We start from the raw sequence: 13,877 nt of genomic DNA, 5'->3' as shown, positions 1-13,877 counted from the left end.
CTCAGTTTAGTGCGGGTGCAGATAATAGGCTCCTCACCTAGGGAGCCATGGAGGGCTAAGGAGGGGGAGGGACAGGATGAGATTTGGGTCTCAAGAATATCTGTGGTGGGCATCCCTGGTGGAGCAGGCAGTTGAGCGCGGAGCTGTGAAGCTGTCTGCAGCCTCTGCAGCACCGGTTCGACCCCCGCTGGCCGTGGAGGTGCCCACATGGCGAAGCAGACCTGTTCTGTTTCACCCACTGCTCCCCTCAGCAGTGTATTTCAGTCAGTCTGCCTGTTCTGTTCCCCGGTCTGTCTCTGGTGACTCCTCTCACCCCCCACACCTCTGGCCTGCACCCCAGTTTTGTATGCATAAATAAATAAATAAATCTTTAAAAAAAGAAAGAAAGAAAAAGTCAAACTTGGCAACTGGCAGTGGGGGTACAGCGGGGAAGAGGGTTAAGTGCAGAGAGGAATATGCTCAGCTGAATGCTCCCTGAGAGCGGAAACCATGTCTCCTGCCCATACTGTACAAGAGAAGGCATGTGATTCCCAACTAGAGGGGTGGACAGGGCGACTTCAGTTTCAGTCCCTTACAAAGGAATTGTTTGGAACCTCTCTTACTAACTTTTTAAAAAACAACATGAGTTATAATTCACATACTATAAAACTCACCCTTTTAATGTCACTTCAGTAGCTATTAATGGACTCATAGAGTTATAAAACCATTACCTCTCTTTAAAACCAGAACATTTCCATCACCCCAATAGAATTGTACCCATTAGCAGTCACTCCTTATTCCCCATTCTCTTAGCCCCAGGCAACCACTAATCCATCTTCCCTCTCTGTGGGATTTCCCCACACTGGACATTTCCTCTATGGAATGGTACATTCTTTTGAGTGCTTGGATTCCTTCACTTAGCAAAGAAACACTTTCAGGCTTCATCCAGCCTATGGCTTATACTGGTACTTTATTCCTTGTATGGAAAATAATATTTCGTTATATGGATATACGATGTTTTACGTTTCTGTTCATCTGCTGATGGACATGTGTTTCTATCTTTTTAGCTGTTCTGAATCCTGCTGTTTTGTGTGGTCACATATTTTCAACCATCCTGAGTATATATCTGTGTATGGGGAATGGCTGCGTCATGGAGTAACTCCATGTTTAACTTCTTTTTTTAAGATTTATTTATTTATGCATACAAGAACTGGGGTATAGGCCAGAGGTGCAGCGGGTGAGAGGATTCACCAGAGACAGAGTGGGGAACAGAACAGGCAGATCCACTAAGATAGACTGCTGAGGGGAGTAGCAGGCGAGTCAGGAGAGGTCTGCTGTGCCATGTGGATCACCTCCCTGGCCGGGAATCAAACTCGCTGCAGTGGCTGCAGATAGCTTCATAGTGCTGCGTCTTAACCCCTTGCGCCACAGGGAAGCCCCTCCCTAATTAACTTTTTGAGGAATTGCTAAAATGTTTTCCAAAGTGACAGCATCATTTTGCACTCCCATCAGTCATGTATGAAGGTTCTGATTTCCCCACCTCTTCACCACTCATCATTTTCCTTTTTTTTTTTTTTAATTCTGGCTGTCCAGGTGGATGGGAAGACGCACCTCTATATGGTTTGGGTTTGCATTTCCCTAATGGTCAATGAAATTGAGCATCCTTTCACATGCTTACTGGCCATGTATATTGAACATTTCATCTTTGGAGAACTATTGATGCACTTCCTTTGCCCATTTTTCCAAATTGGGTTATTTTCTCTTTGTCATCTGTACTATATTTGTAACTTCCTGTGAATCTATGATTACTTCATAATTTAAAGTTTTACTAAAAAAGGAAAGTGGTGCTGGCTTTCTCCTCATCCCACAAATGTGAACGCCAAGGTTACAGGGCACAGGATGGGAGAGGGAGCCTGGCTGCACGGACTAAAGCCCCCATGCCAATGAGGCCACTTATGCCAGGACTACCCAGTGGAGGGAAATGAGCTCCTCTTTCCTGAAGCCACAGCATTGTGGGGTCTTTTTTGTTACAGCAGCTTAGCCTGTACAGTGAATGCTGAAGTTTCATTACTACATGACTTAGCAGCCACACCTATTAAGTTTCCTCCTAGTTCAGGAGCCATGATATGCATTGCTAGTCTCTTTCCCTTCTGAGTCACTTAAAACCTTCCAATAATTTCTTTTTTCATAAAAGTTACTTCTGTAACATTATTAAATAACCATTGCTAGAAAATAGCAACTGACTGGCCTGCATTTTTTTTTAACATCAGGAGACAGTTTGTATATTTGTTTATTTTTTATTTGAAAGTGAATATGCAGAGACCAATAGAAATCCAAATGTCAGGCCTCCCTGGTGGTTCAAGGGGTTAAGTTTCAGCACTATGAAGCTATCCACAGCCTCTGCAGCAGTTCAATCCCCAGCCAGGGAGCTGACCCACATGGCACAGCAGACCTCTCCTGTCTCGCCCCCTGCTCCCCTCAGCAGTGTATTTCAGTAGATCTGCCTGTTCTGCTCCCCACTCTGTCTCTGCTGAATCCTCTCACCCCCGGCACCCCTGGCCGGCACCCCAGCTCTTATATGCATAAATAAAATAAACCTTTAAAAATAAATAAAGCCAGTTTTTCACTGGCTTTCACCCTCCCCCACCCCGAGAAACCTGTCCCCCTTCTCTGTCCCTGAAGCTCCAGGCCCCTACCCCATGCCCTCGCTTTAAATATATGCCTTCCATTTTTCCTCACTGCCCTTGGGATCCTTATCTCTATGGAGATTCCTCACACATACGTAATGAAATTTGGTGGGGTTTTTTCCCTCTCCTATTAATCTGTCTGATGTTAACTTGATTAGTTGACTAGCCTGAGAAGAACCCAGAAGGATAGGGGGAAATTTCCTCTCCTCTGGGACAAGAATGTTTTCAAAAAATGAAGCTGAGTCCACTGCGTATCCTTGTGTGGGGAGTGGAATGAACCTTCAGCCACACTATACACCACAATAAATCTCAAAACTATCATTCACCTTATAAATCTAAATATGAAAGGAATACAGTAAGACTTTAAGAAGGAAACATCAAAGGCTATTTCTGTGACCTTGGGTTAGGCAAAGATTTCTTAAACAAGACACAAAGCGTCAGCTATCCAGGAAATAATGATTAAATCATTACCGAATTGGACTACATTTACATTAAGAAATGAAAGAATGAAAAGACACGTCATAGAGTGGGAGAAAATATTCACAGCACAGATTCCTGACAAAGGACTTGTACCCAGCATATATAAAACTCTTGCAAGATAATTAGGAATAGGCAGGAAAATGGGCAAACAGCTTGAATGGGCACTTGCAGGAGGCCATGTAAATGTACACATACTGGTTGCTATTCCTCATCAGACAATGCACTTAAAACGACAATTGAGGGCCTCCCTTAACCTAGGGGTTTAGTCTCAGCACTAAGAAGCTATCCCAGCCATTGCAGCATGAGTTCAATCCCTGGCCAGGGACCTGACCCACATGGCCCAGTAGACCTCAGCTGTCTCACCTGCTGCTCCCCTCAGCAGTGATCCACCTGTTCTGCTCCCCATTCCTTCTCTGGTGAATCCTCTCACCCCCTACACCCCTGTTCTGCACCACAGTTCTTGCGTGTAAATAAATCTTAAAACACATACACACACACACACAATTAGGCCCTCCCTGGTGGCACAGGCGGTTGAGCACCGCACTGTGAAGCTGTCCACAGCCTCTGCAGTGCAGGTTCAATCCTGGCCGGCTGGCAAGAATCCCACATGGTGCAGCAGACCATTCCTGTCTCGCCCGCTGCTCCCCTCAGCAGTGTATTTCGTCAGTCTGCCTGTTCTGTTCCCCACTTTGTCTCTGGTGAATCCTCTCACCCTTCCACACATCTAGCCTGTACCCCGGTTCTTACATAAAAAAATAAATCTTAAAAAAAAACACACAATTGAATGCACACCACCAGAATGACTAAACTCAGTAACACTGACCATACCAAGATGGATGTACAGCAAACGCACCCCTCAAACACAGCAGCATGAACAGAAAAGGATACAAACTGGCCAGTTCTACTAAAGTTAGATATACGTGTAGGCTTGACCCAACTATTGCACTCCTGGGTAGGTATAAGCCACTTAAGTACATCAAAACATGTGCGATGAGGTGGAGGTATTTTTTGGAGAGGAAAAAAAAATGAGGCTGCAGCAGAAAAAACAAACAAATATGTGCTAGAAAGTTTAGAGGAGCAACAGTATGTAACAGTTCTCTTAGCAATCTCTTAGAATACTAGGTATTACTGGTTGGTAATGTTGGGGGTAGAGGATGTCCAGAACAACTCCACAAACTCATATTTTATGGACCGCACCCCCACACCAGGCCAAAGAGAGCCAAGGCACCAAGGACTGCAAACCCCATAATGTCATCACCACCGAAGGCAGGGTTGCTGAGAATAGAGGGTGGAGTTAAGCAGCCAGGCTTGGTATATACCCAGACATGTGGGTCTTGCAGGGTGCTTGGTTTTTCACTGGTTTTCATTGTGCTATTGGGGTCCCAGCTCAGCAGAACTGGTAGGACACATTCACCAATATATCTCTCTCCCTTTCTCCCTGGGTTATTCATTTCTTCATTTCCCCTTTTATAAGTAAACCCTTTATTGACCTTTTTTGTGTATGCCTGTGGTTGAGTCTCATTTTAAGTCCCTTTAAGCACGCGGGTGAGGACCCACACTCAGGGCACCCCACTTCACATCGGGGTCGTCCTGTAATAGTTATGCTCCAGTTTGTGGTAGCCCTAAACTAGAAGCAACTCAATGCTGTGCCAGCAGGTGCATAGATAACCTTGGCTGTTTGCAGGGTGGAGTCCTGCAGGACAACACCATGGAATAACCTCCAAGTTCCAGTGGATATGATGAAGCTCACAGCAGCATTGAATGGCTGAAGTCAGATACTAAGGGTGTGCACTGCATAGCTCCACCTAGGTCAAGGTCAAACACTTGAGAAAGGAGTGTGCGCTGTGAGACAGTAGGACCACGATCACCCTTGGGTGCAGGGATGGGGAGGTGCCTAGAGGGATTCTACAGAGCTGCATATGATACAGTTTTCTCATCTGGTGCTAGTTACTAGAGGAAATTCATCTATGGAAATGCTGCGCACACGTGATTCACCTGACCTACTGTACTTTTGTCTGCTCTAAAGAGCCAAGATTTAAGTATAATGCACATGAATTAACAATGCACATTTTGGGGGCATCCCTGGTGAGAAAGGGGTTAAGTCTCAGCACTGTGAAGCTATCCACAGCCACTGCAGCACAAGTTCGATCCCTGGGCAGGGAGCTGACCCACCTGGCGCAGCAGACCTCTCCTGTTTCCCTCCTGCTCCCCTCAGCAGTGTATATCAGTCAGTCTGCCTGTTCTGCTCCCCACTCTGTCTCTGGTGAGTCCTCTCTTGTATGCATAAATAAATAAATCTTTTTTTAAAAAAATGCACATTTTAAGAAGTCAGCCTCATGCCAAGGAAAGGATTTGCATTACAGGAGGGTAGCCTCTGGGGGGAAGGCATTGATGTGAAAGAAGGGAATAAAAGACACAAAAAACGAAGAGATAAAGAGGAGGGGGCCTTTATAAGGACTGTAAGCCAGGAACTGTGGTGGGTGATAAAGGGATATTTCTTAGCCTGAGGTCCAGGCAACTTTTTAAAAACATCCTCACGCAAAATAAAGTAACCGAGAACTCGGCTCAAAGGTTTGGCCCTAGTTGGAACAGAGGAAAACCAAGAGATAAACGGGCAAAGGGATGAGAGAGAAATCGCCCCCTAGTGGTCGGGGCCACATTAGCACTGTGAGGCGCAAGGTGGTTTAGCTTCAGCATGAGGCTGCTGGTTTTGTGGTTTGGGTGTAGAGTCCAATTAAAGTGTTTTCCTTTTGAGAACTGTAGGCACAAGGGATATAAACAGAGCTGTGGGTTTGTGAACACTTAAGCAAACTATAGTTATAATAATTTAAGTAGATGCAGTAGGTGCATGAAGACGTCTGTTTTCTTAAAGGGGGGTCCCTGCATTCTTTGGGACTAGCTGCTATCTTAGGTATCCAGGACTGTTCTCAGAATCGCATTTCTAAAGCTTGAAGAGCTCCTCATCCTCATCTCACCTCTGCTTCAAATCTGACCATGGCTCCCTGGTGCCCTCACACCCTTTATGCTAGCCTGCAAGGCCCTTCAAGACGAGGCTTCCGTCAACACTTACCACCCAACTCAAGCCACTTCCTACTTCTGGAGGCCTTGCATATGCTGTTCCCTCTATCTGGAATAGTCTTCCACTCTTCACCCCAGGGTTCACTGCTATTCCTTTGGGTCTTGCCTTCAAACCTCCTCCTCCAGGAAGCCCACTAACTACCTGGACGGGGTCAGGTCCACAGCCTCTAGGCTTCCCCATCGCAGTCTTCTGCTGCGCCTCACCACTCCAAGCCTGCCCCCTGGGTCATCCTGATCTGGCTAGATGGAGCTCTCCGCTGGACTGGGAGCCCTGCAGGCACAGGGTCAGGGCTGGCTCAGTCACCACGATGTCTCTCATCTACCCAGCACAGGCCAGGCACTGGATAAATATTTGTGCATGAAATAATAAATTTGAGAATTCTAAATTGCTAGGATCTCAAGTTTGTTGGTTTTTTTTTTTTTTAAAGATTTATTTATTGGGCTTCCCCGGTAGCGCAGTGGTTGAGCGCTGGGTTGCGAAGCTGCCCACGGCCTCTGCAGCGCCGGTTCGATCCCTGGCTGCTCCCCGGCCACCGGAGGAGGGTCCCTCATGGCGCGCAGACCTCTCCTGCCGCCCGCTGTTCCCCTCAGCGGTGTACTTCGGTCCTTCTGCCTGCTCTGCTCCCCGCTCTGGCTCTGGTGAATTCTCTCACCCTCCTGCGCTTCTTACTGTACCCAGTGCTTGTATAAACAAATAATAAATAAATCTTTAAAAAAAAAAGATTTATTTATTTATACAGGCCAGATGCGTGGGAGGGTGCAAGGATTCACCAGAGATAGAGCGGGGAACAGAACAGGCAAACTGACTGAAATACACTGCTGAGGGGAGCAGCGGACAAGACAGGAGAGGTCTGCCATGCCATGTGGGATTCTCGCCGGCCGGCTGGGATCAAACCCGTGCTGCAGAGGCTGCAGACAGCTTCATAGTGCGGCGCTGAACTGCCTGCACCACCAGGGAGGCCCCGGATCTCAAGTTTTTGTTTTTGTTTTTGTTTTTTAACATTTATTTATTTATTATTTATACAAGCACTGGGTACAGTCAGATGCGCGGGGAGATGAGAGAATTCACCAGAGCCAGAGCAGGGAGCAGAGCAGGCAAAAGGACCGAAGTACACTGCTGAGGGGAGCAGCGGGCGGCAGGAGAGGTCTGCGTGCCATGTGGGACCCTCCTCTGGTGGCCGGGGAGCAGCCGGGGATTGAACCGGCACTGCAGAGGCTGCAGGCAGCTTCGCAACCCAGCGCTCAACCGCTGCACCACCGGGGAGGCCCTGGATCTCAAGTTTTTAAGGTTCTAAAAGTTTAAGACTCTAAAGGCTCAAATCCATTTTCTACAAATATGTATACATCATTCTAGTTTTCTGAACCAGCAACCCACGGGTTGGCTCTGACCCATACTTTGTGGCATTTGTAGATTTTTTTTTTTGAAAGATTTATTTTTATTTACTTATCATATAGGCCAGAGGTGCAGGGGATGAGAGGATTCACCGTAAGTTTGACACCCCTGTTTGACATCTTATAATGAAGTTCTAAAAATCTTAGTAACAAAGATCCCATGATTGTCAAATGCTTTAAGAACCTTAAAAACTTGAGATCCTAGTGACCTAGAATTCTCCAATTTATTATTTCATACACAAATATTTATCCAGTGCCTCGCCTGTGCTGGGCCAGATGAGGGACATTGTGGTGACTGAGCCAGCCCTGACCCTATCCCCACAGGACTCCCAGTCCAGTGGAGAGCTCCATCCAGCCAGATCAGGATGACCCAGAGGGGGCAGGCCCAGAGGGAATTACTAGAATCCTGAGATTCTCATAGAACCAATTCTGACTTTAGGGTTTGCTGATTTCATAATTATAACCATTTATATTTTATTATAATACTGCATTTTCCTAATACGTGACAGTGCCAGGGGTCCAAGGTGATAAGGGTCTAATGTTTTAAAAGCTTATGATTATGAAGGTTCTCCGGGTCTTGGCTTATAAAGTTTTAATGCTGATGGTTAAACACTACGGAGTTTTAAAGGCCTGTGAATATAAAGGCCTAAGGTTCAACTGTCTGTAATTGAAAAGGTCTAAGGTTCTAAGATTCTAAAACTATATACAGTCCCTTGGCCTTTTTTTTTTTTTAAGCAGTGAATTATTTTATTTTTTACAAAACCATCCTTTGGTAAATATTATGACATTCGGTAAATCATATTAAGTTTTAATCTCCTTTTCAATGGTAAGGTTTTCTAAGGAAACAAACAACTTGGAGCTCCCCACAGGTATCAGATGTCTTTTCATGATTCTTTTCCAGTTTTGCGATTCTGGATCCCAATTGCATGGACCCTTTCTTTCTTTTTTTAAAGATTTATTTATTTATGTATATAAGAATTGGGGTGGGGCCTCCCCGGTGGCGCAGCGGTTGAGCGCTGGGTTGCGAAGCTGCCCGCAGCCTCTGCAGCGCCTGTTCGATTCCCGGCTGCTCCCCGGCCACCAGAGGAGGGTCCCACATGGTGCGCAGACCTCTCCTGCCGCCCGCTGCTCCCCTCAGCAGTGTACTTCGGTCCTTCTGCCTGCTCTGCTCCCTGCTCTGGCTCTGGTGAATTCTCTCACCCTCCCGCGCTTCTGACTGTACCCAGTGCATGTATAAACGAAACAAACGAACAAACAAATAAATAAATAAAACATGCCTCTATAAAAAAAAAAAAAGAAGAATTGGGGTGTAGGCGAGAGGTGCAGGGGGTGGGGAGGTAAGAGGACTCACCAGAGACACAGCGGGGTGCAGAACAGGTGGATCCACTGAAATCCACTGCTGAGGGGAGCAGAGGGGAGACAGGAGAGGTCTGCTCCGCCATGCGGGTCAACTCCCTGGGCGGGGATCAAACTCATGCTGCAGATAGCTTCACAGTGCTGAGACTTAACCCATTGCGCCACAGGGAGGCCCTGCATGGGCCCTTTCAAAAGCAGAGCAGGGGCTGTCAAGCCAAGTTTCACCACTGCAACTGGTCTTGGCTTTCTTTGTTCTAAAATGTGAGAGTGCTCCGCCATCCTGAGCAGGCCTAAGATGGGCTATCAGTGCTAAAGGGAGGAAGGTTTGGTTCTTCTACTTTAACGTACTCAGGATCTACATTTCCAATCTGCAATCCGAAAAGTCTGGTATTATGAAGCTGTGAGGATATGTGTATGAGAGTACGGGTTTCTAAGGATCTAAGGTCACAGGGGCAAATGGATTAAAAATTTTTTTTTAAAGATTTATTTATTTATACAAGAACCGGAGTACAGGCCAGATGCACCGGAGGGTGAGAGAATTCACCAGAGACAAAGTGGGGAACAGAACAGGCAGACTGAAGAAATACACTGCTGAAGGGAGCAGCAGGCACGACAGGAGAGGTCTGCTGCACCATGTGGGATTCTCACCCGCCAGCGGGGATTGAACCCTCACTGCAGAGGCTGAGGACAGCCTCAGTGCGGCACTCAACTCCCTGCGCCACCAGGGAGCCCTGGATTAAAATTTCTTTTTTTTGGATTAAAATTTCTAAGGTCTGTGATTATGAAGTTCTGTTTCCAAGAACCTCTGCATCTAAAGGTCTCAGGCTGGAAGAATCTCTCTGCCACCCAAGGTCCTCAGACCTGACGTCCCAGCATTGGGGCCCCAAGGCTATATGCTTACAGAGCCTGCGCTCTGGGGTTGGGCATTTCTTTGGTACAAAAGTTGCCCCATAGCAGCCACATGTGGCTTTTCAAATTGAATTAATTACAACTGAATACTACTCAGTCCCCCTAGTAGCAATGGCCACATTTCAAGTGCTCACAGCCACACATGCTAGTGGTCAGAGTAGACAGAAGATTTTCCCATCATAGTGGCAAGTTCTACTGGACAGTGCTTTGCTAAAGAGCCCAGTTCTAAGTGTCTGGAGCTCTCCCCAATCTCCAGGGCATGGAGGTTCTCAGGCAGTGAGGTACACGGACATCACCCCAGCAACCCCTACACTTCCCTCTCTCCCCTCCTGCCCGCCCAGCCTCCTCTGAGTACCTGCCAAGGCCTTGATCCGGGAGCACTCAAAGAGCGAGGCGGCTGCAGTGGAGGCAGCGGGCTGCTCCCGCTCCCAGCCCCGATCAGGACTCTCCCAGCGGGTTGCAGGGTTGTTGTTGTTGGAGGCAGGTAGGCCCTCCATGTTGTCCACTTCCCCTGGTATCTGAGCCATCAGGGCAGGAGAGCCCTGAAGATGGGCAGAGGCAAATCAGGGCTGGAAACAACAGGAGGCTGTGAATCCTGTCCCCTCTCTCACCTCAGTTTCCCAATCGTTAAAGTGGACATAATAATGACAATAATAATGTTTGTCCTGACCACTTCATAAGGTTGTGATAAAGCACCTGCCTTAGTGCCTGGCACAGAGTAGGGACTCAGCAAATCGTCGTCATTGTTATTCTCGTTAGAACACTAATTCTAGAATGCAGCGATAACAATAATTAACATTTATTAGCACTTGCACTGTGCTCCGTACTTTATATGCATTTTCTAAGTTAATTCCCACCAAATTAATTCCCTAAGGATAGGCTGTGAATCAACCTATTTTACTGAGGAGGAAACTGAGGCACAGAGAGGTTAATTCACTTGCCCAAGATCACACAGCTAGTGAGTAGCCAAAATTCAAATGTGAAGTAATGATCGTATTAACTGGCCCAGTTCTTCACCCTTAAAGCCATGGCCTATGCCACATAGCTCTTCAGGGTTCCACTGTGGGGACGAGAAGGCAGAGGAGCGAGACTGGGGGACACATCCCACCCCTGATCCTGGGTGCAGACACATCATTTGCTTTGACCAACTGAATTAGATGGAAGTACTAATGAGTTGGGAGCCTATGAGTTGTGTATGTTTTTACTTGTGCTTGCCTGTGGCCCTAAGAAAAGCACTCCTGGGCTAATCCAGGCCCAAGGCCCCAGTCATTCCAGCCAAGGCCAGCTAGAGCAGCCAACAACCCATGGCCTCCCTTCCCGACTTGTGAGTCAGCCCAATCAAAATCAGAAAAACTGTCCAGCTGAGCCCAGCCTAAGTCGCTGACCTCAGACTCCATAGCTAAATAAATGCTCAGTGTTTTAAGACACTGATTTTGGGGTGGTGGTGGGGATATTCATGCAGCAGTATGGTGGCAATAGCTAACTGACATTGTCTGACACCAGAGTTATGTTCCAGAACACTGCCAGATAGTAAATATAAAATGTATGGGGGTGAGAGACATCAGATACATGTCCTCCACCCTTTGTTAGGGACCCCAAAGAAAGGAGGGAACTGAGAATTAATATACCCCCTTCTCAATTCAGCCAGTTGCTAACCCACCAGCTTCTAGAAAGGCAGGGTCTGGTTCTTGGTAGTTGTAGTAGAGATTGCCCCTCTCGGTGGATATGCCACAATCTATTGTTAGTCTTCCCTTCTTCCAAGGAAAGGCACCCACTACCTTCGTGACCTCCGTCAAGTCACTTCCCCTCTCCAGCCTCAGTTTGCTCATCTGTAAAGTGGTAAGGTAATCCCAAAGCCTTAAGGGTGTTTGAAGATGCAATGAGTTAATAATGCAGGGACTGTTGTATTTAGTACAGAGCAAGTCCTCAATACCTGGTCCTTGCTATTATTATTCATCCCGGGGTCACAGGGCTTAGCAAAGCAAGGCTCCTGTGCTGGAGGCAGACAGAAATGAGTTCAGTCCTGCTTCATTCTTGCTGCATCTTTAACCTAATATCTTTGTCTTGGTGGCTCTGTGCCTCAGTTTCCCTCTCTGCTAAATGTTGATCACAACTGTTTCCTCAATGGAGGATACTTGGGGGACAGGATGGCGCTGAGCACTTCGTGAGCGCTGGGTCAGGCAGGAGAACAGCCCCGGTCACTCCTTAAGAATGGGGTGGAAGGCTGTGGGGGAGGTGGAAGGGTGCTGTGTGGCCCCAGCAAAGGGTGGCCGGCAGGGCTGCGGGAGGGGGGTGGATCGGAGGCTTTAACCCTTCCAGGGCCGCGCCTGTCTCTCTGCAGTCTAGTCACGGCTGCCGAGGAGGGGGCCTGGGAAGGAAAAGACCTGGATGGGAGACACGCAAGGCGCGGAGCCGGGTCTGGGATGAGAGGTGGGGGCTCGCCGCATCCCCCGCCCTCCACCTCCCCACACCCCGGGAGTCCCCCCGGGCTCAGGCCGTGCTCGCCGCGCGCGCGCGGGGAGGGCCGCTGGGGCAGGTGGGGAGATGCTGGAGGGAGGGGCTGGGCGCCCCCCACGCCGCTCACCTGGGCCGCGGCCGCCGGTGCCGCTGTCCCCGCCGCTCGCCGCGCGGCCGCCCTCCCTGTCGGCGTCCGCGGCCCGGCCCGGCCCGGCCCGGCTCTGCTCGGCCCCGCCGGCCCCGCCGCTCGGCCAGATCCGCATGCGCCGCGGTGCCGCCGCGCCTCCCCCCAGCTCGCGCGGCCGCCGCGCTCGGCGCGCCCCCGGGACCCCCTCCCGGCCGCCGGCCGCGTCTCCCCGGCGCGGTCACACACCCGCCGCGGCCGCGAGCCGCAGCTGCACCTGCGGGGGCCGGAGGCAGCGTCACACTCAGTCACACACCCCCACGGAGCCGCACGCCCCCACACCGCCACACACGCGGGGTCACGCCGCTCCCGGGCAGGGCCGGGCCTCGGGCAGGGTCACGCGGGGTCACACATGCCAACTGTCACACGCAGTCTCATGCTCACGCGGGCCCCACACTGGAACACGCACGACAGCGTCACACACGGTGACACACGCAAGTAGCGCCCCCGCCATCCACGCGGAGTCACACCCAAGTACACATATGCCGTGGGCTGTCGCGCACTTCCATGGGGTTACAGAGCCACGTACTCACACCTCACAGCTTCAGCATCATACAACTGTCACGCCCTGTTACACACTCGAACCTGTCACACCCCAATCACACTCACACGGGGGTCACGAATCCCGCACTGTCACATACTCACACATCACCCAGGCACAAGAGGCCACAGAGAGCGTCAAAACAGCAGTCACACCCACCACTCAACCCTATCACAGTGGCACACTTCCCTGACACATGCCGTGTCACGCACCTCACCGTCCCCTGGGATCACACACTCCCATATAATCTATAGCTGGCCCATGTCCCACACTCACACCATATCCCCGTGTCACAGCATCACAGACTGACACACAGTGTCACCAGCTGTGTCACCAAGGTCACGCAAGAACAACCTGGACGCTGGTGTCACATGCAGTCTCCCCTGTAACCTGGTGCTCCCCAGCACGTGGCACGTGCAGTCCACCCTCGAGCTGTCCCTGCGGGCTGCCCACAGTCACCCAGATCACACGGGCACAGACACAGTGACACAGTGTCACAACCGCACACCCACGCGGTCCTCGCCCGCTGTCTCCCCTTGCAGCTTCCCGGAGGCCCAGGGGCACGATGCGAGGCCCAGGTGGACTCCGAGGCCCTGGGCGAGGGGCGTGAGCGAGGGGCGGGGGAGTGGTGGGCGTGTCTTGAGATCGCCCCGCCCCGCAGTGGCGGCCGCAGGAGGCGAGGTGCTGGTGACCGGCTCCCCTCACCCGGCTCACCCGGTCGGGCTAGATGGCCAGGTTCAAGCCCGCCTCCCAGGGCAGGCGGCGGGCGGGGGCCGTCCTGGTGGGAGGCGGAGCGAGCGGACTCCTGCCCACC

General features: G+C 50.0%; 1 protein-coding gene across 1 annotated transcript in view; it reads right to left on the bottom strand.

Moving 5' to 3' along the window:
- Positions 1 to 12,543, bottom strand: part of SPTBN4 (spectrin beta, non-erythrocytic 4) — a 68,912-nt gene extending 56,369 nt beyond the window's left edge. Inside the window, exons 1-2 of the mRNA XM_037516588.1 lie at positions 12,466 to 12,543; positions 10,237 to 10,423 (exon numbers count right to left, since the gene is read on the bottom strand). Of these exons, the coding sequence (XP_037372485.1) occupies positions 10,237 to 10,408 (172 nt within the window). The 5' untranslated portion in view covers positions 10,409 to 10,423; positions 12,466 to 12,543. The remainder of the gene's footprint in view (positions 1 to 10,236; positions 10,424 to 12,465) is intronic.
- Positions 12,544 to 13,877: the final 1,334 nt, after the last annotated feature.

This window comes from Talpa occidentalis, unplaced genomic scaffold, assembly GCF_014898055.3.
Source record: "Talpa occidentalis isolate TD23 unplaced genomic scaffold, MPIMG_talOcc4v2.1 talOcc4.17, whole genome shotgun sequence".
Classification (NCBI taxonomy): Eukaryota; Metazoa; Chordata; class Mammalia; order Eulipotyphla; family Talpidae; genus Talpa; species Talpa occidentalis.
Note: the sequence above shows the minus strand (reverse complement) of the source record. Positions and strands in the feature narration are given on the sequence as shown.